This window comes from Equus quagga, chromosome 18, assembly GCF_021613505.1.
Source record: "Equus quagga isolate Etosha38 chromosome 18, UCLA_HA_Equagga_1.0, whole genome shotgun sequence".
Taxonomy (NCBI): Eukaryota; Metazoa; Chordata; class Mammalia; order Perissodactyla; family Equidae; genus Equus; species Equus quagga.
The window spans coordinates 9,308,110-9,334,353 of record NC_060284.1 but is presented as its reverse complement, the minus strand read 5'-3'; the positions used below and the strand labels follow the sequence as shown (position 1 = coordinate 9,334,353).

Genomic DNA, 26,244 nt, shown 5'->3' with positions numbered 1-26,244 from the left:
AGCTGAGTTACCCCCTCCAAATATTCAAAGTTCATTATGATCTATTAGATTTCTCATGGAGGTTGGAGATAGAATTTCATATAAGGAGAATTTGGATCAAAACAGTGTAGTATCATGACAGGCATTCTTAGTGAGTTAGGAGAAGTATTTCTTGACTCTGTGTTTGCTAGCTGTGTGATTTTGGGGGCATCCATCATCCTCTCTGGGCCTCAGTTTCTCCATCTCTGTAAAAAGAAAATTGGACTGAAGACTTCAATTTGTATGATCCTATGCTGATTTTGTTGGCTGTGAAAAAATAGGAGATTATTAATACTGTTGGATAGAAGCTGATAATTTTAAAAGGAAAAGCAACATTGAGAATTCAGCAATAAATTGTTGTCCTAGAACATTTGAGTTGCACACACTTTCTGGTAATATCCAATATATTAAAGGCCATTTGTAAGGTTTTCATATTTTGATTTATTTTAGTCTGGGATTGCTTTCTGAAGGGATAATCTCATTTATGATATTGCCTTTTTAAGATGTAGCAGCATTATACAGAAAGATAAATTTGTACTGCCTGCTAAATGCAAATGATTGCTATTTTGAAGAAATAATTTCAAAGCTTTATTTTACACAGATGTATATGAAAATTCTTATATATTTAAGGGTTACAGGCAGTAGCAATAAATAAAATTAGTTGACCCTGGGGATGAAAAATATAACATTATGTGAAGGGGAATAGTATCCCAATTGTACCAGAGGGTCACATCTAGCTGGTATTTTATCCATGTGCCCAAATTGAGTCTCTTTAAGAATGTTCAAATTGCCGTGAAAATTGGTGTACATAAAACTTATTTGAAAAGCTGAAATGGAATGGAAGGCTGATATCAACAAAGCTAGTTCTCAGTCAAGGCTCGAAGTCCATAGTCATGCTAAGGAGAATATGGTAATAGTTGATCATTTTACCTAAAAAATCCCGTATGATTCTCAAGTTTCTACTCCACAAGAGCACACCGGTTATTTTCCAGAGTATAGAAAATAACCCACACATTTTTGCTCTTTGGTCCTAAGGAATAGAATTGTAGGTGAAGGAAATTCTTAGTGAAAGTACCATTTTAAAAACCTTTTTAGATACCAATATTGTAGAAATTACTGTTAAATGCTAGGCACTTTTATTTATCTTATATGTTTTAAGCCAAAAGAAAGTCTTAGCTATTCAGAATCCACTACTGAGAGCTGCCTTTGAACAGAGATGGAACATACTTGTCATCATGCTGCCATGCCACCTCTCACATTATCAGAGTCTTTCCCTCTGACCCCAAATGTGGCCTTAGACTCTCTCATCACAGCACACTTGGCAGCCACTACCAATGGAAAAGAGGTGGCACTGAAGATAAAACCTATGAGCCATGCCCACCTTAAAGGTGTGATATATTTCTACATATATGTCTACATATATATAAAAGCACACACACAATTGCCTCATTGGAATCCAATCATATCTGGAGGTTATGATATAATGCTGATACCATCATCTCTCACGGATTATTGCAAAACTTCCTAAATGGGCCCCCTGCTACTGTTCTTGCCCCCCTACAGTCTAATCCCAACTTTTCAAACATGAATCACGTCATCCTGTTCCTTTCCTCAAAACTCACCATACGTTCCCCTTTCACTTGGAGTGGAAGCCCAAGACCTTGTAACAGTCTATATAACCCTACATGATCTGGTACGTTGCCATTACTCTGACTTCGTGTCCTAACTGTCTCTCCTTTGGCCAGTCTGTTTCAATCAGACTGACCTCTGGGCTAGTCCCAGAACATGTCATGCTAGATGGACTCTATCTACCTTTATACTGACTGTTCTCTACCTAGAACACTCTTTCAGATATCCACATGGCCTCTCATTGACTTCTTCAAGTCTTTGCTCAGATGTCCCCTCATGATGTGCCCTGCACTGACCACCCATTTATAATGACGCCTCATGCCACCATTCTCAATTTTCTTTCCCTGATTAATTTATATCTTTATCTCATGTATATTAAATAATTTTTGTATTTTTGTATTATCTTTTCCCTCCTCAGCTAGACTGTAAATTTCATCAGTGCAGTGCTTTGTTCACGACTTTCTCTCCAGCACCCAGTGCAGATGGTATACTGTTAGCTGTCAATTATTTGTTGAATGCCTGCGTGACTCAGTGAGTTAATAACAGGTATGCCCACAAGGACTCAGGGCAGTACAGATGTGAAGCAGGTATTGAGATAATCGTAATAAACACAACTTCTGTTTGCCGTGTCTACTTTGTTATTTGTGGCTTAAAAATGATAGATATTAAAACATTTTTATTTTCTAACCGGTAGCCTCAAAATCCTCTACTGGCACAAATTCCTATGGAAATCTAAAGAAATGAGAATTAAAAAAGGAAGGCAGAACATAAAAATATCTTAGTCATATCATTTGGTACAGGAGTTTGTTTAAAATAGTGATGGCTTTCTTGATAAGTATAATCATTTTTTAATCAGAAGAGATTTTATAAATTAGGAAAATCTATTTCTTTACTGTTGCCCACCGCCTAGCAGTTTGTTCTACTTTGTTTAGAAAGATGAGCTGTGGCAGGTGTTTTTCTCCTCCCATTTTAAAAAAAAATTCTATATATGCAAGATGTTTCTCCGCGACTCAGCCCAAAATAACTTTTTGCTACTGTTTCCAAAACTAGTTATATAATATTAATGTGTTTCTGTTTTGGCAACAATGAAGATGAACAGCTATTTGTGGTGTGGGTTTCTTTTCCATCTTTTGGCCATTTAGTGTATAGAGGTGTCAGTATGAAGAGTTAATGGCGCTTTAAAAAATAAGCAGGGGTTTAATCTTCATTGCTCCGGATTCAGTGTTTCATCACTATCAAAGACCTAGCGCTGGGAATGAAACAGTACATTAGTCATGAGGCTCAATGGTTTACAATTCGCTACAGAAATTGGGCTTCTGGTCTTTAAGATTAGGCTAGTGTCCAGAAAATAAAATACGGAGAGAGTAGGAAAATAAAGCTAAGAGAAAAACAGGAGAGGAACAAAAGGCAAATTCAGAAATGTTAAATCAAGGGCATGAATATAACTTTTGCCTACAAAGTGGCTAAAGAGCTTTTCTGCACCAAATAAGTATACTTAAAAGAAAAGAAAATGGGGAGAGGAAGATCAAGAAAATCTAAGATTCTATATCAGCTCTTACCAATAAAGTTTACAGTGGTTTTTATTTTTTCAAATAAAGAACGTACAGTGAATAATTGCAATAGTTACTAAAGTCTTCATTGGTAGAAATATCTCAAGGCTGTTCATATAAAAATATGTTCCAAGGAACACCAATCAACTCAAAAGTTTTGTTTTATTTTGATATTTAATAGATACAGTTCATTTTTACCATTTTTGCCATTTGGGAAAGGGAAACACGAGGAAGTAATGTGGCTCACCTACATATACACAATATATGTGGACCAAACCAAGAAAAGAGTTGCAGTTAGCCAAATGATTTAGTTCTCAAAAAGTCATTGCCTGAAGAAGGATGATTATAGTAAGAGAAAGGATTACAGTTCACAAAAGTATTTGTCTATAGAAGCTGAATTTATCAGCTATTTTTTCTGATTGCCAGTGGGTGAGCACTGAGCGCTCGCTGTGCTGGCTCGGAGGGGACTCCTGGAGGAAGCGACACCAGAAGGTATGGGAAGGCCTACAATTGCACTTTGTGAAGTGCTTTTCCCACTGACAGCTGTGTGACCTGAAGCAAGTGCTACATCCATTTCCTTACCTGGTAAAGGCTTAATAATGATGCCTAGCTCATGGAGTTCTGAAATGAAATTTATTACATGAAATAAGCATGCAAAACAGTGATATTGATGCTTATCTTTTAATGAGCATTAGTTATTGTTATTATATAAAATAAAGGAATTAGAGTTTAACAGAACAAGCCTAAGATTTGGAAGTGAAAAGAGCAAAGCAGACCCAGACTCCAATCTTTATTAGTCAGATGAATTTTAGGTAAGTTATTTGACCTCTCTGAAGCCCTGTGTTGTTAATTCTAAACTAGGAATAAATATCTCTACCTTTTAGGGTTCTTTGAGAGAATTCGAGATTAGGAAGGTAGGATGCTCGGCGGAGTTCCTGGTGTGGCCAGGATTCAGAAGTTATTATCTAAAATATCTCTTCTTGTTTTTCTGTAGGGCACAGTTCTACTTGCTGCCAGTTGGCTCTGAGGCAACAGTGTTGAGGGTATAAGCAAGGAGTCTGATGGTAGACACCCTGTATTTTAACGCTGGTGCTACAATTTCATTCATTCATTCAGCACATCTGCATTGCCTACCCACTGTGTGCCATCACTCTTCCAGCCTGCGGTGCAGCAGGAAACAGATTCATGCCCTCAGGCAGCAACCCTTCTAGCAGGGGAGACGGACAGTCAACACAATGAGTGAATTAGACAGTCTATTGGAAGGTGATAAATGCTATCTAAGAAAGAAGGAGAAAGAGAAGGAGGGAGAGAGAGAGAAGGAGAGAGAGACAGAGAGAAGGGAAGAAGGGCAATGGATAGAACAAAGTAAAGGGTGCAGGGCTTTGCAATTTACTTACTAGTTACTTTTTATCCTAAAACCTTAAGCAGTTACTTAACCCCTCTGGCCTCAATTTCTTCATCTGTAAAATGCGGGAAATAATATGCCAATAATAGGATTGCTCCGATGCTTAAATTATTCCCTGTAAAGAACTTACCACAATGCCTGTCAGATAGTAAACACTCAGTAGGCGTTGGCTATTATTATTATAGTTATTACTATTAATAGGAGTCAGGAAATATGGCCACTGCAATTAGCTGGGTTGACTGACATATAGTCTATCAGCTTCTTTGTTTTCAGACCATTCTAATTATCCAATTTTCACTGCTTCAAAAGCCTGAAAATGTTAAGTGAGCCGTCCTTGAAAATTTCATAACTAAGTAAAATTTAGACAAACAATTGTAAAAGAAGTCCAGATTTTCAAAGCATGCAAAACAATTGTGTAGTTGTAATTTATTTATATGCCAGGAATCACAGAACTTCTGGGAAACTTTAATAAGCAACACCACAACTGTAGGTAACAAAATCAATGACAGTATTAATTGCATATTGGCAGGGAAAAACGATTCCCTACCAATCCGAGTCTCTGACTTTCTCATGAATGAGAATACAAATAGTCCAAAGTATATCTCCTACCTCCATGTAAAGGTTTTAAGCAATAGATATTTAAACCATAACTCAAGTGGACTGGGATTGGTGTGAAAATAGTTTCCCAGAAGCAAAATTTCTTCCCTTTTAAGTGTGTATTTACTTTAATTGCCTATCACAGTGTAGGACTGGGTATCAGAAGGACCTAATAAAAATGAATAAATAACACCTGGATTCTTTTTAAATATTTAGCCTGTCTGCAAGCGAAAAGAAGCAAGTGAGGCACACTTTTATAATGACTTTTTTCTACTGATTGATTCTACTGAATAGTGAATTTATCTGGATTACATCCAACCAGCTAAAATGGGATGCTGGTTTTCTGATTGGTTTTTCCAGCCCATGTCAGGGTATTGCTGTAGTGCATAAGTGAGTCAGAGAGATGCAGCAGGTGAAGAGAGGAGCAAGCGGCAACAAGACAGTGGGAAGCTAATCCAAGCCAACTAAAGAATCACAGTGAAAATCATTACAGCAGATTCCACTGACCCGGCACAGCTAATCCATTTAACCCTAGGATAAGTGGTTAAGATTTGGAAACTCATAAAGCTGGGTCAGGTTCCTCTATCTATATTTTTATAATAGTAGAGTGAAATGATCATTTCTACCTAGTTCATAGGGAAAAACATTTTGCTAATAAACTTTTATACTTGGATTATGCATTTTATATGTTTTGAGAAGTAGTTTGTAGAACTGTATTGTCTATATTTTAAAATGTCAGATAAAAACTTAAAATGGCTTAATAAAAGGAATATATTGGTTCATGTAACTGAAAAGGTAAGAGGGACTGGCTTCAGGTAAGGTTTGATCTATAGTGGTTATCACTTTTCAACATACAAGTATGTCAGATCAACATGTACACCTTAAACTTACATGGTGTTATATGTCAATTATATCTCAATAGAGCTGGAAGAAAATAAGAATGTAGGCTTCAGGTAATGTTTAATCTAGCTGCTCATAGAGTGTCACTGAGAAATTATTTTTCCCCTTTGTCTATTTATCATCCATATCAGCTTCATCCTCCCCTGACACCCAATAATTCTAAGTCTCTCTCTATAGTTGTAAAATGATACACAAGTTACAGACCTCTCATTCTCACATAACACCATCCAGGGGAGTAAAAAAGTGACTTCTTCTGGTTACTCCTACTTATATTGAAACTTGCTTTCACTCTGTGGCCCAAATTGCTTCACTAACTGTTTTCTATGTCCAGGAGAATAGGATATGCTGATGTGTTAAGTTAAGTGGGGGATTAATCCTACCCAACCTGAGACTAGAACAAGAGTGCACTTTCCAAATACATATCAAGTCACTGTGGGCAAAGGAGAAAGAAATAAGCACTGGGAAGGCCATAAAAGAAATATCCTTTCAAAGGTTTAAAGTATTTACTACTAAAAATGTTTTACATGAGAGTAAGGTGTGTCACTGTATTCACAAGTAATCTTTGTAACTCTGAACTATTTCTCATGAGGCTGGAAAAGGGGGGCCATGAGCCAGATCATGAAATTCCTTAACTTCCATGCCAAGGAATTTGCCATTTTCTTCCCTTGCTATTGGAGATTTTGAAGGGTTTTAATCAGGGAGCTAACACGTTCAGCCTTTACCTTCCTTAGCACAGTCAGAGTATTTTTATAGCATACACATATGTGCACATGCACACACATCTTGAGTTTGCCACAGTGATTGTGTCTTTTAATAGCAAAAGAAATCGATAGTATGAGAGAGGGTCAGTCTCTAGAGAACAAAGTAGAGAGGCACAAAGGATAAAGGCGTGCATTCATCTTGCAAGGAATCTGTGAAAAAACACTCCGATTCAACAGAGACAGTCCTCGGCTTATTTGAAATCTGATAAAATGATACCAAAAAAGTACAAGATCATTGTGACTTTTTTTTTTTTTTATTTTCATGCCCTCGGGCTCCATACACCTTTTGATCTTTAACCTTGCATATCAAAATAAAACATTTCCCAGAGTGAAATATCACTGTCTGACTACTGGGGTCTCTCCTCAGTCTCTCTGTGAGATATCTAAGATCAAAATTCAAAATGTCTACTGAAAACAAGTATAACGAAGCACCATGCTCTACTGAGGGAACCGAATGCCTCAAGCAGAAGGGTCATGGAGTTTCAAGCAGGGGCTTCACCTTCTACTAACCCTGCTTCTCCTTGAAACCAACCCCTGCTCATCCAGCATCAACTGCAGCTGACTAGACTGTGGTAACTGGACACTTTCTCCTATACTCTCAGTAGACAGTCTAAGTAGGTGAAAGAGGAAGTCCCAGCCAAGCGGGGAGGCGGCAGCCGGCCATGCTGCAGGCGTAAACAGTGCTGTTAGAAAGCAAGAAGCGTGGGCTCAGAGGAAGCAAGAGTCAGGAGATGCTAACTCGCCTACAGCCTACACCGCCCCGCAGCCTCGAGGGAGACAATTAACACCATGTCACCAAAAGCAAGCCTCAGCCTTTGACCAGTCCCTGTGAAAAGCAAAGCAGAGCTTTTCATACACGGTTGTCAGGAAACCTGCTGAATATAAGCATCTGCCAAATTTTCTGCCCTAAAGATGGATTTCCAGTGAAAGTCATCAAAATTTGCTGTTAAAACACACACAAAAGCAGTCATTGGGATATCTACCAGTTACTTCGGATTATCAATAATAAGCAAGGCTGCCTGTTTGGGTTTTTTAACACTTTAAAACTGCACAGGTTAAGCAATTTTAAATAGAAGGAATGTTCATGGGTAGCCTTGATTAGAACTAAAATTGATTCACAATATTCTTCTACATGTATGTATCAAGCTGATACTCACCAATACTTGCTCATTATTGATAAGCCATAGTGAAGGAAATAAACTTATAATTGCATGTAAGAGCATGCTTTAAGTGTGTTTATTTTACCTAGTATTAGTTCAGTGGGTTCCCAAAACTACTCTCAGCCTTAATAATATGCTAGAAGAACTCACAAAACTCACTGAAAAACTGTTGTATTACTATTCATTACAGCTAAAGGATACACGTTAAAATCAGCCTAGAGTGAAACATAGGGGAGAGTCCAGGAAAAGTTCCAAACATGGAGCTTCCATTGTCCTCTCCCCAGGGAGGCAAGGCCGAGTTACTTTCTTAGTATTGATATGTGACATGCACTGAGTGTTGCCAACTAGGGAAGCTCACAGGAACCTTGCTGTCCAAAGCCTTTAATGGGGCTCCATCAGGTAGACACAATTGACCACCCACATGGTGGTTCTCAGTTTCCAGTCCTTCCACAGATAGAGCTGGTATCCTGTGGCCCAAGCCCCCGTCCTAAATCACATATCAATGTGGCTCAAAGCCTCTAACCTCAGTGTTACCATCTGGCTGGCCCAAGACCCCCAGGTAAACAAAGACCCTCCCATCAAGCATGACATTCCAGGGGCTTAGAGGTTACTGCCCCAGAAGCCAGCAGCAAAGGACAGACCTCTCTTTGGGTGAGATTAAATTCCTTACTACACACCTGACAAACTATGAGTGGCCACATACTGTTTTTTTAAACTTTATTTTATTTTGCCTTGTGTTGTCAAAAATGACAACTGAATGGTAAAAAAGACAGATGTGAGTCAAGAATTGACTCCACAATCTATTAAAGACCAGTGTGGTCTTCCCTATTTTGTCATTCCTGTCTTCCAATTATAAACCAATCAAGTAACTCATATTTTCTCTAGATAGATCAGGTTGCTATGAGGAAAAATTTATAAGAGATTATATAAAACATGACGCATATCAAGGGTGTTTAAGTATTCTTTAAAGAAAAACGTATTTTAGAGAGGACTGAAGAAAATGGAAAAACCATTTCACTACCACCTCCAGGCAGAACTCTCAAAGGAGAAATCAAGTTTCATAAACACCAAAGGCCTATTACAAGGAGCTGATTCTAAATGAGATCTTAGAAATTAAAGCCTAAATACTTGAACGAGTGAACATGAATGAAATAAGGAATAATTGAAGCTATTATAGTCCTTAGAGAAAAGCAGTGTGAGAATAAAATGTAACACTAAATTACAAATTGAATAAAGTTTTTATCAAAGAAGAAGGCAGGGATATAAATGGTTAATTGAGCTTTGTGATAACACTTTTTATTTTAAATTTTAAGCCAGGATTTACTTCCCTAACCCAATTAAGAATGATAATTTTTTTTTGAAAAAGATGTTGTTAGGAGTGTTCTATTCCTGCTTGAAAAATAAATGTGAAATCCCGTATGCTACTTCTAAAGTTTTTAAACGAACTTGTACTCAGACATGCCAGAGTTATGCTATAGATTTTGTTGTCATTGTTTTAACTTCTATAATTTTGGGCAATAGTGTACATGGCAAAATATCATTCAGAACATTTATTACATACCAAGAAAAAATTGTGCAAAATTATACGTTGTTAGCATACAAGTATATCAAGTATATTCCTCTCTTCTCACAAAAGTCTCAGATTAATATAACCAATTCTCTGTATTTTCTTTTTATTTGTAAAAAGTTTGTTTGACAACACAAACAGCATATTTTTAAAATTTCCTTTTAATTTCCTTTTTATTAATTTTTATTAATTTCCTTTTAATTTAATTTTGACGAAGAGCCTATCCCTCAATGGGTTCTAAATCACATTTATGAAATACTTAGTAGTCATCTTTAAGAAGTAACATACTTTCCTTTTTTTAAATCCCAAATTATTCAATTATCCAGAAAAGTACAGCGATTTTATAAAATCCACATACACACCAATCAGGCTTAACAAAAGCTAATGTTTACTGTTATTTTCGTCAGATCTCTTTTTTTGTGATAGAGTTGAAGTCTCCTTTGACCTAGTCTCCTGTTCTCCTCCCATCCTGAGTTTTGGATGTGTCTTTGCCAACCTTGTTTATAGGCATCTATAAACAATTTCTATTTGGGGGTATTGTGTTTTTAAGTTTTACATATTCTTTTTTCTCCTTACCTGACCTCTGTTTCTCGTTCACATTTTTTTCTATGTTGATTTGGAAGTTATGTGCTTATGTTTCATATTTCCATTATTTTAGTGGTATCTCTTACATTTTAACTTGCAGAGTTTAACTACAAATTTTTCCAATTTGTTTAAATTTATTCAGTAATCTCTTCCCAAGCAAGACAAAAAGCAGTATGGTTTACTTGTTCACTGAACAGCTTCCTCTCTCATCCCCTGCCACACACAGTCTTCCTTCTACTCTTTTGAATTTTTATTTTGCTGTTTAACCATACAAACACACACACACACACACACACACAAACACTGGTTTCGTTGTTTTCTTTCTTTCTTCAACAGTTAATTAACTTACCGAAATAAACCACTTTCTGTGTTCATCATTGTTCCTTTTGTATCGTTCTTCCCTCTAGGTTAACCTTTCCTTTCATTAAGCACATTTTTCAGTTCTTTCTGTGCAAGTCTGAGCAGCAAGGTTTCTTACCCTAGGTATGCTTGAAACTTTGTTCAGAATTTTTGAATGATAGCTGTGTTAACCCAAAGGGTTGAATTGGCAATTGCACATTATAGATCTTACTCAGTCTCAAAGTTTATCAGAGTCGAAGGATATGGGTAGGTAGTAAGCTCAGGCAGAACATTCATTTCCTTCAGGAAATCAAAACCAATATGTGCATCTTCCAAAAATGCTCCTTTCTCTACTTTAGGATGTGTTTTCGTTTCAGATAAACAGTATAGTGTTGAGCAATATATGTTGAATTGTTCACAAAAGAAGCCATTAGGGATTTGGAGCTCTTTGGTTTTATACTCTGATAATTACAGAGATAGGGGAATGTTTAGATGACTACCCCCCATTCTCCAGCAAGCCATGCCCCATAAAGCCATAAAGTACAGGTTCATTCACAATAAGCAATCTAGTTACTCCAAGTATATCCTACGAAAAACGTTTCTAGGTAAAGACTCCCTATCTGTAGCCAATACCACTGTCATACTGCAAAGAGGTATGTTCAAGGTCACTGGCATGTTTATAAGAAGTAAGCTGAAGGTCATTCACTCCCCAGACACTCCCCACCCACAAGCTCCCCAGTAAAAAATGAGTGACCTCAGGTTGCAGGCCTGCTGTCAACCCTTTTCCTCCCAATCGTTTTATAGGATATCTAATTCTGTGTTGAGAGATTTTTGGTTTTGATTTTGTTTTTTCCCTCAGTACTTTGAAGCTGTTGTTCATTATCTCCTGACATCTACTAGTTGCTAATGAGAAATTTGCTGTCAGTCTAATTGTTGCTCCTTTGTAGGTACTCTATTTCTGTTAGCTTTTAAGATTTCTCCTTAATATTGTCCTTTGCAGATTCATTGTAATGTCATAATGTGTCTGAGTATGTCTTTAATTTCATTTATCTTGACTGGTTTTCAATGAGCATTTTCAATCTTACTACTTATATATTTACTTAATTCTGGAAAAGTCTCAACTGTTTTCTTATCAAGTATTGCTTCCCTATTGTTCTTTGTTTTCTTCTTCAGAAATTCTTTTCAGACAATTCTTGGAGCCCTTCAATCTACCTTCTCTTTTTCTTATCTATGCAGATATTCATATACACACATTTTTAAATCACTTTATCACTCTGGCTCTGAATTTCTCTTATGATTCACTTTTTCTCTGTTCCATTTTCCCAAAGTAGAGTTTACCATATCTCTAGTCTTTTAATTCTTCACTTTTGGAATATTAATATATTTTTTCCATATTTATACTTTTTGTTTTATTTCTATCTGTTGTGGACTTATAATTTCTTCTTCTTTCTTTATTTATTTTTTGAATGAATGCCTAAGTGATATCTGGGTCTGAATTCTCACTTGGAGGATGTAAATGTACTCTCTTTTCATGAATCAGAGTGAACCAAAAATAGCTTTCTTTCACCACCAACTCCCATACAGTCTAAGGCAAGGTTTCCAGAGTGTCATTCTTTCTAAACAAATAGAGACCACTCAGCTAAAGATTAGTTGGCTTGGTTCTACTGCCCAGGAAGATAATGGAGCTGCAGACAAATTAAGTTGCTTCCAATTTTCAAGTCCCTAAAAGATCTTGGAGTACTAAGAAAGCATCAGTATGTCTTCACGAGGCACACACCTCACTAGGCCAATTGAATTTCATCATTCACACCACAATCATCATCCTGGAGGGAGAAGAATCCAAATGTTCATATATTGAGATTTTCCGAAGACTTTATTTAGGCAGACTTATCAACAAGCAGTGAGAGAAAGGTAAAGTGAAAGCTCAAGTTTGTAAAAATCTCTAAATTAGGGAAAAATAAAAGCCAGTCAGATGATTTTGTGGTAGATATACTTCCATCATTCCTCAACGCCATTCCATTCTTTCACTCCCTCTCTCACTGCCAGTGCAGACTCAAGGATAAATCTTAAAGCAAAAAGAGTCAGAGGGTCCCTAGAGATCATCTAATCCCAATTGTTTAATTATATTGTAAATTTCCAACAAATGTCCGTTCTAGTGTAAAATAACAGAAGGAGGATTTCGGTCTGAGGGAACAGCATATAATAGGAAGGGTTATGATGTCTGCAGAGAGTAGGTTTGCCCGGACCATCTGGAACATGGGGTAGGTAAAAGAGAACAGTAGGAGATAACGTTAGAAACATAGCTGGGTTCAGCTTCTGGAAGCTCTGGAATGCCAGGCTGAGAAGGAATGCTGGGACACTGTTCTGTTGGGATTGAAGAACCGTGGAATACTGGCTTCCCAAAGGGCACTAACAAACGTGTTGATAAGACACGGCTGAATTTGCTGCTCATCTGGGTAACCGAGACAACTGCCTCAGGGGATTCAGCAGTGTCTCAGAGAGGGAAGACAAGGTCAGATTTTGCTGAGAACTTGATGTTTGGTTTGAGGTAGGTGTTTCAGTGCGGGACTTGGTTAGGATTGCGTAAGGATTACAGTATAACACTCTATGATTGGTGGACACAGCAAGAAGAGGATTTTGAGCTGAGGTGTCCAAAAAAGTCTTAGGGTGTAAACTATTGATGCTTTTTATTGAAGAGTTAAAAGTTTTCTCAGAAAGTCCCTATACAGAACAATAAATTTCATTTATTTATTGGGCAAGAATCTCCTTTGCTAATAAAGACAATGGGATAGCAATGTCACATTAATGTAACTAGTAAACTGTATGAGGATTGATACTTTCAGTGCTCAGAGCCGTTGGAGGTTGTTGAACGGAGACATAACTTGATGAGAGTTATATTTTACAAAGATTTTTCCAGCATTTGTAAATGGAATTAAAAGATATGTGAGAGACAGAAAACAGCATTATGGGAAATTTTTTTGCAATAGCCATTAGTAAATGTGCCTGAATATATGAAACAAAACGAGGAGAGAGAAGAAAGGAAATCAAAGAAGAATAACAGTTGGGTAATGAGTAGTAATGGGATAAGGGAAGATTAAAGGATGTTAAGAAGAGAGAAAAATTCAAGATAATGCTAAATTTTAAATCTGAATAACTATGGGATTTCTAATTTACTAACAGAAACAAACCTTTCTCACATCTTGTATGAGGATCATCCCATTTGTTACACATTATTTGAGCACTGCCAATATCAGCCCAGTGCTTCTTAGCCCTGGCTGCAAATTAGAAAATAAAAATACCAATGTCTCTGACCTTACTCCAGAACACTTGAACTATATATATGGAAATAGGGTCTAGGCCTCAGAAGTTTTTAGAAGTTTGCCCATGGTTTTGATACACTGCAAGTGTATAGATCCTGAAGAGGTCTGTTAACATCTAATGTTTGGTCTTTGACTTCAAGAGATGTAGACTTTACTTGGAGAAAGATATTTCAGAAAGATTCAATTCCCATTATTTCACACAAGCTTGTGATATTGCCAAGACCTCCAGGACCTCCTGAGAGCAATAAGACTAAAAACACTTTACTTTTCAGTTTGAAAATAAATTTACATATGAACATATTTTGCAGTTTTGGGTAGCATATCTGCTCCTTGTTGAGTAATATTAACACAGTACGGTCACTACTGTATCAATGCGGAAAAGGACCAACTGCACTGTACTATATACAGTGGGATGGACTTTAGCCTACTCATCTTGAGCAATCAAACATACGCATGCTAACTTTTTAATAATTTGTGGGCACTAAAATTAATCTATTTTAACACCTTCCTTTCTACCAGATACACCCTTCTTTAGAGAAAGTTTTCATGATCTCTGCTCTTTCCTCAATAACTTGTCAGTTGTCCCTTTTGCTCTGTCCCAGGCTAGCTCTGATCTTATTAACCATGCTGCAGACAAGTTCTCAGCTGGGTCTACGGTGATGTAAGTGCTTCCTGTGAAAGGATTTTTTTTTTTCTCCAGATAATTCTAATTCAGCCTATTACTTTTCATTTGCAGCCCCATATTTTCCTATAGATACTAAATTCAACTGGAGAATTTTCTCTTCTCAGAAAGTTTAACATCTGCTAATGAAAAAAGACCAGAAGTAAAGTGCTTATTAGAATTTAATTACAGAGCAAATTATGTTTTTTAATAGTTTACAATGTGCTCCTGCTTACTAAAAGTGGGGCACTCTGTTTTACAGATCTTCAACTTTATCCCTATGCAGCAACCAAATTATCTTAATGGGTGTCCAAGTGACAGATCAGATGAATGCCTTCCCCCTGAGTCATTTTCTGATAAAGACACATCATTTAGTTGCAAGATGACAAACTATGTGTTCAAAGTGACAAATCATTTAATTAAAATTTACAAGCAGTTAAATACTGTTTGACCCAAATGGAGGCTGTTATCATGAATCAATTTCAGAGGAGGAACAGGCTTTTCCGAAAAATCAATCCCAAATAACTATAGCCCTTTGAACATATTGTACAATCTCTTTGCGGTGTTTTTGAACATCTCTATAGGTTAGTGGCAGTTTTTACCTGATTCAAAAAGAATTTCAATCTAGTTGAAAAGAATTTGAGTTTTACTTAGTGCTTAAACTCTTTTCAGTTTCATGAATATTTAATATCACGTTCCATGTTCAAGCAAAATGCTCTTCTATCTTAAGAGAAAATAGCTAAAATTTTGATGAGTTATGGTTTTTTATTGCACATACAGGCCAATGGAAATTGCAATCATCTTTCATGAAAAGGCTGGGTAGTTTTTATTGTTTGAGAATAAGGGTAGCCATTGCATTTACTTACTAATACAGTAAATGTAAAATTGCTTAAGTAACATGCTTATTATTTATGCTGCCAACCACATAATGTGAGGGTAGTTTCATAAAAAATATAAATTTGAGAAATTTCACATGCCAGCAGGCTGTAGATCTGTTTTATGGCTCTGACTTAGCAGGTGCCCTTCTATTTTGGTTGTGCCCTGTAATGAAGTACATATTTAAGCAGTATTGAAATGCAGATAAAAATATGATGCATAGAAGGCAAGTCAGTTCCTTTCTCCAGAGATGCTGTACTTTGCAAGCTCCGTCATTAGTAGTTAATGACTGGGGAATTCATTTCATCAATCCAACTCGGATTTTGGCTCATCTGTTCCAATGCCAAGGTTGACAAGGTCTTAGGAAATGTATTTGCTCAATCTTGATAGTAAGACTTTTATCATTGATGGATTTGTCAGATGTGGAAGACTCATCTATGAATAAGGAAATTCGTTAATAGTCATGGTTAGACAAAGGCCGTAGCACCACTGTCTGAGGTAATATAATAAATAGAAATGATCAATGAAACATCAAAATATTCATCTAAAGTATATATATGATTTCTTTCCTCCAAATCATTCAATTTGATAAGGCAAATAATATTGCTCAATATTTTCAGTTCTTAATTATTGAATTTGTATACATGGAATTTATATTGTTTTCTTGTATGTGGAACAAAAAACATAAGTTTTTCACCCTTAGGTATTTTAAGAGGAATGATAATTAAACATGCTGAAAAGCACAATATTTTCACAACGAGGTAATAACAATTTATTATTTACAATATGCTGTGTGACTCTCTTTAAAATATACGAAACCAATGAAGTTTGATTTATGAGGGCAATTATCAATGGTTACCACCAAATGCTTAGATTTAAATGTGCTATATGTTAAGTCAAGAGCTTGTTTATAATGCCAGATATCAATAGGACAGATAGCTATAATTTTGACAAACAATTTTTTTCAAACAGGAGAAAATTTTGTAAAAGGTTAAAGGTATAAAGTGTTTCATACTCTCTTGAAATTAATGATGCAGCTAATGTTTATAATGCTGTTTACAGTATTCTGAAAAACACACAACCCCTAATTATCTATAGTAGTCATAAATAATTGTCAAAAATGCAAATGAGAAAAATTCTATCAAATTAAAATAATTAGTTCACTAGTTAAAATTTCCTCTCACGTTAAAAACCTTTTACTTTCTAAAACATGACAGTGAAAAATGAAGCAGTCCTTTAGCGTACTGTTACTGAAACATTATTGAAATTTGACTCTGAAATACAAGCAGAAATGACAGATAACAAGTGACAATGCACATTATATAGTTCTCTGGGCATTCATTTATTACCTTGTTTCCCATTTTTACACAGTGACACCTACTTTAGCAAACTAAGCGACCTCAGGCATGCTTCTTTCATACCTTAAACACCAACACAGCCTCAGGATTCATTCATATAATACCAGTTCTAAATTTAACATACTGACTAACCTAATGAAATAATCCAGCCTCGAGCTTTGTGCCAAAATGCATAACTTCTGAGAAGACATAGGCCAATTTTATCTTATTTTCCTTTCATTTATTAATTTTACAAGGTATTATTTATGAATACACGTTTTTAGTATTACTGCATGAATGTTGACAGTGGACAAAGAGTAAATCTTCTGGTCATGACATGCAAAACAAAAATCCATTAAAGTTATGAAAAAGAGCTTTCCAAATTTGTTTAAGAGCTAGCTCAAGGGCAATTTGTGCTGCAGGTTGGGCAATCTTGTGTGTCAGGTGCTCTCAATCTTTGTGCCACTCCGCAGAACTGGATTTAGACTCTCCTCTCCTCCAGCCTTATTAAGCTAGATCAGCAGTTGTCAAAGTGTGGTCAGTGGACTCCTCTGGGTCCCCACCCATGCCATTATCTCCGTAACTTATCTCCCACCTCTTTTTCCCTTGCCCAGCCCTCTCCACGTGAACTGGCCTCCTTGCTGTCCTTGCTGTACACCAGACATGCTCCCCTCAGGGCTTTATATTCCCTCTGCTTCAACATTCTTACCTCGGACTTCACAACTCTCTCCTCCTTTCCTTTCAAATCTGTCTTCAATGATCACCTTCTCAATGGGGTCAATTCTGACCACACATGTATGTTGGCTGTACTTCCCTCCATCTCCCTTAACATGCTCTACTTTTTCATACTACATATCCCATTCTATTTATAATTTAACTATTTATTATCTTTTATTTTATAATCTGTCTTCTCCAACTGGAACGGAAGCTCCAAGAGGGCAGGAATTTGGGAGTGTTTTGTTAAGTAAATGCCTCCATAGGGCCCAGAGCAGTAAAGCCCTGTCAGAAAGTAAGTGGTAGTTAATATTTGTTGAATGAATGGATTGAAAATAGTGAAACTTATATTTCCAGTCTAGAGCATTGATTATATGTGGAAACTTAACATTTTAGTAGTCTTCCACTGTAACTACAGCTATTACTTCTGCTACTAAAGGCTGTCTTTCAGTGCCTTCATACTCTGTGCCAGGCGCCACTAACTGTTTCACACAAATCATCATATTTCTGTTCAATGCCCCTGTTACTTGCATATTATTATCACTACTTTACACATGAAGAGGCTGAGAATCAAAGAGTTTAAGTTGTCACCCAGCTAGGAAATGGAGGAGTTAGGGGTAGAAAGTGGGTCTGTCACTCTCCAGAGATTTTACTATTAACCATCAGACAACACATAAAATGCTTGTCTCTAATATCTATTTGGTAAAACTTGGTAAAAATTATCATTTTTTTCTTAATATCCTTTATATACACACTGTAATTCAAGGACCCATTATTTGTCACATCCCCTAAGATAATAATTTCCTAGTTAATATTCCTCTTTTCCTACTCCAATGCCTATGCTAATCTGTAAAGTGCATCTATAATCGTGCCAATAATCTGATCAGAGGCCTCCAGTGTGTCTCCAGTAAATACATATTCTCTTTATCATATGACTCCAGTTTACATGTCCACTGATGCAGCTTGCTCTCCCCAACACCCACCCCAGTAAGAAAGCTAAACTTGAAGACCCAAGTAATGAAATGAGTACAAAAGGTCTATAAAGTTGAGTCCTGTATATAGCCTAATGGGTTGATGAATATACAAGTTTTAAATAGGATGTGACCTGAGTACCATCACTGTCTTCAAAAAGATTATCACTCCTTTTCTGTAAATCAGCATGTGTGTGTGTCATTGTTAAAAGGAGTTACCACAGACTAGGGGTAGATACAGTACCGGGATCATGACCGCCTCAATACTGACCACAGAGACAGGGGACCAGTTGAAAGGAGGTTGCAGCATCACTCAGCTCCTGAAATAAATAAGTAGATAACTCAGGGATTGTACTGGTAACCACTCAGGAAGAATTATAAACTCCACAAGGGCAGAGACTGTCCTAATCATTGCTATATCTTCAGCATCTATTTCAGTAGCTGGCACAGAGTAAAACTCAATAAGTACTCGACTTTACGGTTTTTATGGCTATTGTTATCAAAGCTCTAATTTTTAATTATTTTTTCCATTATGTGTACTATAATTGCAGTAACATTGCAGGAGATTCGGGAATTTGAGATCTTTAATGAAATAAATGGTACAAATTCTAAGATCTGAAATGGCACGCAAGCATTCCTAGAGTGGTCCTCCTAGTGAAAGAAGGACCTGACGTGGCTTTCTCCATCTTGAATCTCCAATTGTCTTTGAAGATAACTGCCTTGGATTTTCTTAAGAGTGAATCAACAGCCGAGCTCCGTTCTCTCCTGCAGAACTGTATACCAATGCCTTTGTTGGTGTTCAACCATCAGAGACCAGATTTCAGTTTGTTATTATAATAGGCTCCACAGTGTAGACTTCCCTCGACACCAAGACCCTGTAGTTCACAGTGGGCATTGCTCTGTCCAGTCAACAATATACACAAGATTGAGGCAGCATGTTTTTATTTAATTATGGAAAGCTTATTTTCCCAGAAGAATTGGCTCACAGGTGCTCTTCATTTTCTATGCTCCGCCGTGGAGAAAGCTCTTTGATTTATATACATCTAGGTTTTGAAGGACTTGAGTCTGCAACACAACTGCATCCTCGGGAGGATATGGTACTCTGAAATAAAATCTCAATCTTTCATTTTCCATTCCTAACAGATTTTATTTAAATATTGGTTTAGTTAATTTGGCGAAGTTAAATCAAAATGGGAATGGCACTAATGAAGATAAAGCTGTAATTTGATTAGATGTCGTTCACTGCTTTTTCTTTATCTTTTCCTTAACCCTTTCCTTTGGTGAACGCTTTTTACTTATCTTTATTTTTAGTTCATTTTGCTTTCCCTTTTAACTTTACCATGTTGCTAGTGATGACTAAAAACCATTGCAATCTTTTCAAATCCAACCTAGTTGCTGTATTCCTTGGTCATCGCGAGGCATACTTAAACACAGAGTAATATGTGGTACTAGTAATAGGATAGTTTTGCAACGCTACCTAATGATTCAATACTGGGTCAACTTTGACCTGAGATTCTGTTTTGTTTTGTTTTGCTTCTTTGATGAAGAGACTTGATAAGCAAGCTGTTGACAGAGGATGAAAATTTGACCCTAATCTACTTTGATTCAGTACATGGAGCCTTTGCAGATGTCTTGAAATATAACTGGGGTTAGAAGCAACAGCAACAGCCCAGGAAAGAGATTAGTCTAACCCTGACCTTCACCGTGAAGACATGCCCCACCACTGAGTGATCAGTTCTCTCTTGGATTCCTGGCTAACGGTTCATCTAGCATAAGCTCCATCTATTTATTTTTAGCATTCTTTTGGGCCTTTTCTCTCAGATTAGATGATACATTCCCTGAGAGTTAAGGCAAGAGTCTAGCATAGAGCCTTGTACAACATATCGAGTTGCATCCTTTGTCCCAACGTAGAATTGCTTTTGATGAACTATGAGTTTACTTTCAATAGGCCACAATAAGAAATGCAGAGAAGAAACTGTCCTTGTGAACTTGTTCTCTACATTTCCCAGGTTCTTCTCTTAGAGGATCTTTGGAAAAACTTCCATATATTAGAGGTCTCATGCCCAGGAATAGTTACTATCAGTTTCTGAGCGATGATATGAGCCATGTGGCTGCTATAAAACAGGGTTCAGCAAAGCTTTTCTGTAAAGGGCCTAATGATATTTTAGGCTGTGCAGTCTCAACTCAACTACTCAACTCTATCACTACTCACCTATACTTGGCTCTGTAGCAGGAAAGCAGCCATAGACAATCCATTATGAATGGGTGTGGCTGTATTCCAATAAAATTTTATTTATAGGCACTGAAATTTGAATTCTATATAATTTTCATGGGTCACAAAATAGGATTTTTCTTTTGATTTTTTTAACCACTTAAAAATGTAAAAATTATTCTTAACTCGAAGACCATACAAAACAGGTGGTGGATAGGATTTGGCGTGTCTCTGCAATGAAGAATCTCATTGTTTCACATTGTCTGCTGGTAGTCTAAGAAACAAATTGGCAGCCTGGTTTTAGCAACTATTTAAAATTGTCTCTAACCATCTATGCCTCTTGGGATGGGCAGTAGTAGTACAGTAACAACCATCAAGTCTGTTTGCTTCTTGCTCACACTGCATGACCATTAGAGTCGGCAGAAGGCACTGCTTCCTGTGTCCTTACCCCTGGACTCAGGTACCTCTACCATCCAATCAGTGATTGCCACAGTAGGGGAAAGAAAACTTGGAGAATCGTGAATTTTTCTTAAAAATTTCTGTTCAAATGTGACACATATAATTTCTGCGCACATTCCATTGGGCAAAGCGAGTGATCTAACTATGCCAAAATTCAACAGCGCAGGGAAATGCACTCTTACCATGTGCCTGGAAGGAGATGAACAAGAATATGGTGACTCTCCCTAATGACTAAAACACCACCCTGTTTAAGATAATATGCCTCTTTCCCAGCATTCCCCCACACTCCTTTTTACTGCTTGAGTTTTTTCCATAACTTTTGTCACTTTTTATGTGCAATGTATGTAATTTACTGAGGTATTGTGTAAATACCCCACCCCCATCCAACTTGCACTATAATGTACACGAGGGCAGAAATTTTTCTCTCTTTTGTTCACTGCAAACTCCCCAGTGTCTAGAGTAGGGTCAGGTCCAGAAGAGGCACTCAATGAATATTTGTTAGGTAAATAAATGATCCAGTAAAAGAACGAATGAAACACACGCTTCCTTACAGCCTGCACACACTCAGCTTCATCTTATTTTCTTGCCATGACTTTCTCTTCGAATCTCCTTATATATTTACATATTATCTATGTGGCTATAAACACACACACATACGTGCACGCACACATACACAGAAGCACGCATCTTTGTAAGTCTTCTCATTCTGCCATCGTGAATGAATTATTCCTTCTGAGAATCACGGTGATAAATGAAATTTTGTCACCAAAACTTGTGTATCAATTAATTGATTGATTGACTGTTTTTAAATAAGCTCTTCCCAAAAGATGAAAATAAACTACTCTTTATATTCTCTTCTAAAAGAACTGTTGGGGTTATTGTTTTCATCACGGCTGAATGTCTCCTCTAACTGCACTTCTAGTGTAATCTCTGGCTTTTAATACAAAAGCCTCTCGCTACGCTTCCGTGGTGAAATCATTTGAAGGATCTTCTGTGATTGGCCTGGTGCTAACAGTCACCACTCAGGTCGGGGGCTGTCCTGCTGGGCAAGGCCCTGCTTTTTGAGGCCTGCTTTGCACTACAAAAGAGAATTACCTTGAGAGCGCCTATCAGTGCCTGATTTTCCTCTTTGCGTCTCCATTGCTCTCTAACTGGCACACATCATGAAAGGTCACTTCCTCTAAAAGGGTCTGTTGAATTTCCCAAATACCAGCTATTAAATCTTTGCTTGATCATCAAAGAGCTCTCCTATCCTGAAAGGAGGATAAAAAGCATCCCTAACAAACTTAGGCCATTCCTACTTAAGGAACAATTATGGGCTTCAGGCTCATGCTGCTGAGTATTTTTCCCCCAGTGCATTAGATTACATCATTGATTTTACCTATAAGTTGATTTTCCTCCAAAGTTTTATATGTAATTATCTACTCCGATAATGCTAGCTATTCTATGACACCCAGTTTTAAAAGGAGGCAGGTTAATAGGTTAATGTAGCCAAGCCCACGTATGATTTGGTGGTTAAAATCATAAACTCAAGAATGAGACAGACCAGGGTTCAAACTCCGTTCTGTCATTTGTTCTGCCACTGTGGCAATCTTCCTATTTCCTCACAGGCTAAGGAGCCTATGAAGATGAAATAAGAAAAGTTGCATAAAGCCTTTATAACAATACCTAGTACATGGCCTGCAGAGGTAATGACATTGGCTCTATTTTCTCAACAATCTCTTCACTTGATGTATTTCTAAATGCACCTCCTCCTCCAAAGCTTGCACTGCCCCTCACATCCCAATAATCAGTCTCTTTTAAGCTAAAAGTTCATCTTTTCTCATCAGTACTAAAAGTTGGCTGCCTTTTCCCAGGGCCATCTAATGGATATTTGACATTGGACATGTGTCTGAGATTCATCTGCCACGTTTCTGTAAGTCAGATGGGCAGATTAGACGTAAGTAAACAGTGTGTCCCTCTATCAACATTTGTTCAGCCTTCTATGGGAAATACCAAAGAACTTATTAGAGTAATTTGCAAAATTTTCTGGGCCAGTTTGCTTAGTCAAATTAGAAACTGATTATGCATTCAAGTTTTATAAGAGAATAAATTAATTCAAACTTCTTCAATAAAAATGGAAGTAAGACCTTCAAATTTGGCAATCATGACCAAGTTCAGGATGTTAATTTAGTTTAGCTAATTATGCAAATCTTAAAGACAATCATTTAGAAGTTATCTGTCTTATTTTAAAAAGTATGCATTAGGATAATGTATGATTTTTGGAGAAAAAAACTTTGTGACGTGATAGATTAGCAAAAAAGTTTTATGATACTTTTAGTAATTTAGCCAAAGACTTGGAACATCTCTCGTTTTTTGAGAACCGCAATGGGCAATTATGTTTTTATACATTAAGGAGTTTTACATTTGATATTATAAGTAGGTAATATTGGATGAACACCCAACGTGTTTTGAAAATAAAGCAGCAGTTTTTCCATCATAAAGAAGACAAGTTTGCCCTGAGTGTCAAGTTCACCACCCATGAGGAAGACAGGTTTACTTCAGGTTCAGATATCAGTCAGCCTCCAAACAAATTTATTTGGCAATGACGTTTGATAAGTTTTTTTTTAAAGTTTACAACTGGAATGAAGCCAAAACCAAAAGCCCCAATACTTGTTTTTACTGTTAGTGTAAAAATTGCTCAGGCCAAGGCAAACTGTGAAGTAAGCAAGAGTTTTTCCTGGTGTTGTTCTGTCCCTCTTTCCATTCTGGTGTCTGTATTTCTTGCAACTCTCTGGAGAGCTTTCTGACTTCTTTCTCTGTATAACTTCAGAATTTTCCCTGCTTTGTCATGCCATCAAACCTACCCTGGGCCCATTGCCTCAAGATCCTACTCTAGACTTGGTGACAATAGGTGATAAAGCTAATTTCTATTGAGAAGTCCTCTACACTAGGTTAACTATCATATTATCTCATAAAATATTCAAAACAATCTTACATGGTAGATGTAATTTTTTTAATCCTCATTTTATAGTTGAGAAAACCAGGGCTGGCAGAGGTTAAGGAAGTTGCCCATCAGGGCTTGGAGACTGGAGGGATGGAAGTGAGGTGCTTGGGATGCAAAATTTAGGGTGGTATTCATTCTTTGAGCTGGGAGTAAGAACCTAGGTAAATTCTGTACCCTAGGCCTGGGTGCCTTGCTTGTCTCACCTTAGCCTAGGTTCTGTTGCCCATGGTCGCACAAATAGTATCTGGAAGAACTGAAACAGCCTAACTCCAAAGCTTGTGTTTGGACCATTCAACAATACTGTCCAACTCAGAAATACTGCTGGTATTGATCAATTGGCTATCTTTTCTAGGAAACATCATCCCCAGCCTGAAATAAAAGATACATGTCACTCCTTCATTTATTCAACTAATATTAATTAAGTGCCTGCTACACTCAAAATACTATGCCTAGTTAAGAAAGTGTACACTGACGAGGCAGAAGAGACGTGGTGAATTGCTTCTAAGGCACTGAAAGGTCTGGAGGGAGAGGCAGATATGAATGAAATAATCATACACCTGAAAGTAGACTAGCAAATGTGACAAGAGCCATGAATAGGTATAATGCAGTATGAATGACAATAATACTGATATTTGACCTGTTCAGGTTATTCTTATAAGGATTCTGAGGAACTGAGGATTGAGCTGATATCCAAAGGATGAGGAAATTACAGCGTGAAGAAGAGAGTAAGGAAATTCTAGGCATGGGAGCAGGTGGGGAAAGACACATGCATAAGTAATTCATATACCATGCAGAATGGGATAAATTGTGCAAAGAAATCATTATGAGTGCTTGGGTGAGAGTTCTGGCTGGACATAGTTGGGGAAACCCCATGGAAGAGTTGGCACTTAGCCTGAGTACTGGTGGATTGGCAGGATTTGGAAATGTAGACAAGGGACAAATTGGAGCATTCTAGGCAGAAGGATTTATTGAAAGCTAAGGAATAGAGGTAAGAAAGCTTAGGCTTGGTTCAAAAAAAATTTGCCGGGATAGTGGCATAGTAGGTAGAGTAAATTAGGACTAGATCATCAGGGGCTCTAAATGCCAGCCCATTTGGTGGGCAGCAGAAAGTCTTTGAAGGGTATTGAGTGGAAAAGTGACATAATTAGAGCTATAGAATTTAGTCATGCAGCTTCATATTAGAGAAGAAAGAAAATCAAGTATGAGATCACTCTAATCTCAGATTGGTGGATCATTGGGGAGATTAACTTGGTGTCTATAGAGAGACTTCGTCTTTTTCTTTTTTCTTAGATGAGGGTCAGAGAAGATCTCAGAACTGATCTTTTTTTTTTTTTTTAAAGATTTTATTATTTTATTTTTTTTTCCTTTTTCTCCCCAAAGCCCCCCAGTACATAGTTGTATATTCTTCATTGTGGGTCCTTCTAGTTGTGGCATGTGGGACGCTGCCTCAGCATGGTCTGACGAGCAGTGCCATGTCCGCGCCCAGGATTGGAACCAACGAAACACTGGGCCGCCTGCAGCGGAGCGCGCGAACTTAACCACTCGGCCACGGGGCCAGCCCCAACAGAACTGATCTTTTAAGAATGGCTGTAATTGGAAGAAAATATATCCTAAGTGGGAACAGTATTTTTCAAAATATTGACTAAAAGATGGATGGGGAAGAATTTAATTTTTACTTAAAGAAAGAAGATGCTTAAAGCAATGAAGAGGTCAATGAGACAAGAAAAACTAATAGCCAGGACTGATAAAGAACTTGAAACTTGCAGTCTGTAACTTGGTTTGGTTTTGTGTGTCAGGGGAGGGTTTTGAGAAATGGGATGACGTCATCAAAGAGGCAGAGGGGAGATAACTCTGTCAGAGACATATGAGATCGATGGAAACTGGGAGATACTGAGGCATGAGAGCTGTTAAAGAAAAAGTTAAAGTGATTTAGGTAACAAATGAGGGAGTTCTGGATCCAATATAGTTCCATGTCAAAGATGTATTTGATTAACATTGGGAGAAGAACCTGGAAAATGTGCCACTTGTTACTAAGAGGAAGTCAGATCCCCCAATTCAGTCACTTGTCCATTTAAGGAATATGCATTGTAGTCACGTGCACCAGACCCTATGGTAGGACCTGGGCTCACAAAAGTTAATATAGTCCCAACTTTCAAGGTACTTATGGCTTACTGGTATGGTTAAAGCCATATCAAAA

The 26,244-nt window shown here is 37.3% G+C and overlaps 1 protein-coding gene across 2 annotated transcripts in view; it reads left to right on the top strand.

The window, feature by feature from the left end:
- Positions 1–26,244, top strand: part of NEGR1 (neuronal growth regulator 1) — an 810,652-nt gene that overhangs the window by 739,262 nt on the left and 45,146 nt on the right. The window contains exon 7 of one of the 2 annotated variants that reach the window (XM_046645644.1): positions 24,693–24,771. The exons of the other annotated variant lie outside the window; for it this stretch is intronic. Within the exon in view, the coding sequence (XP_046501600.1) occupies positions 24,693–24,748 (56 nt within the window). The 3' untranslated portion in view covers positions 24,749–24,771. Of the gene's footprint in view, positions 1–24,692; positions 24,772–26,244 lie in introns of those variants that run through there. 2 annotated transcript variants of the gene reach the window in all.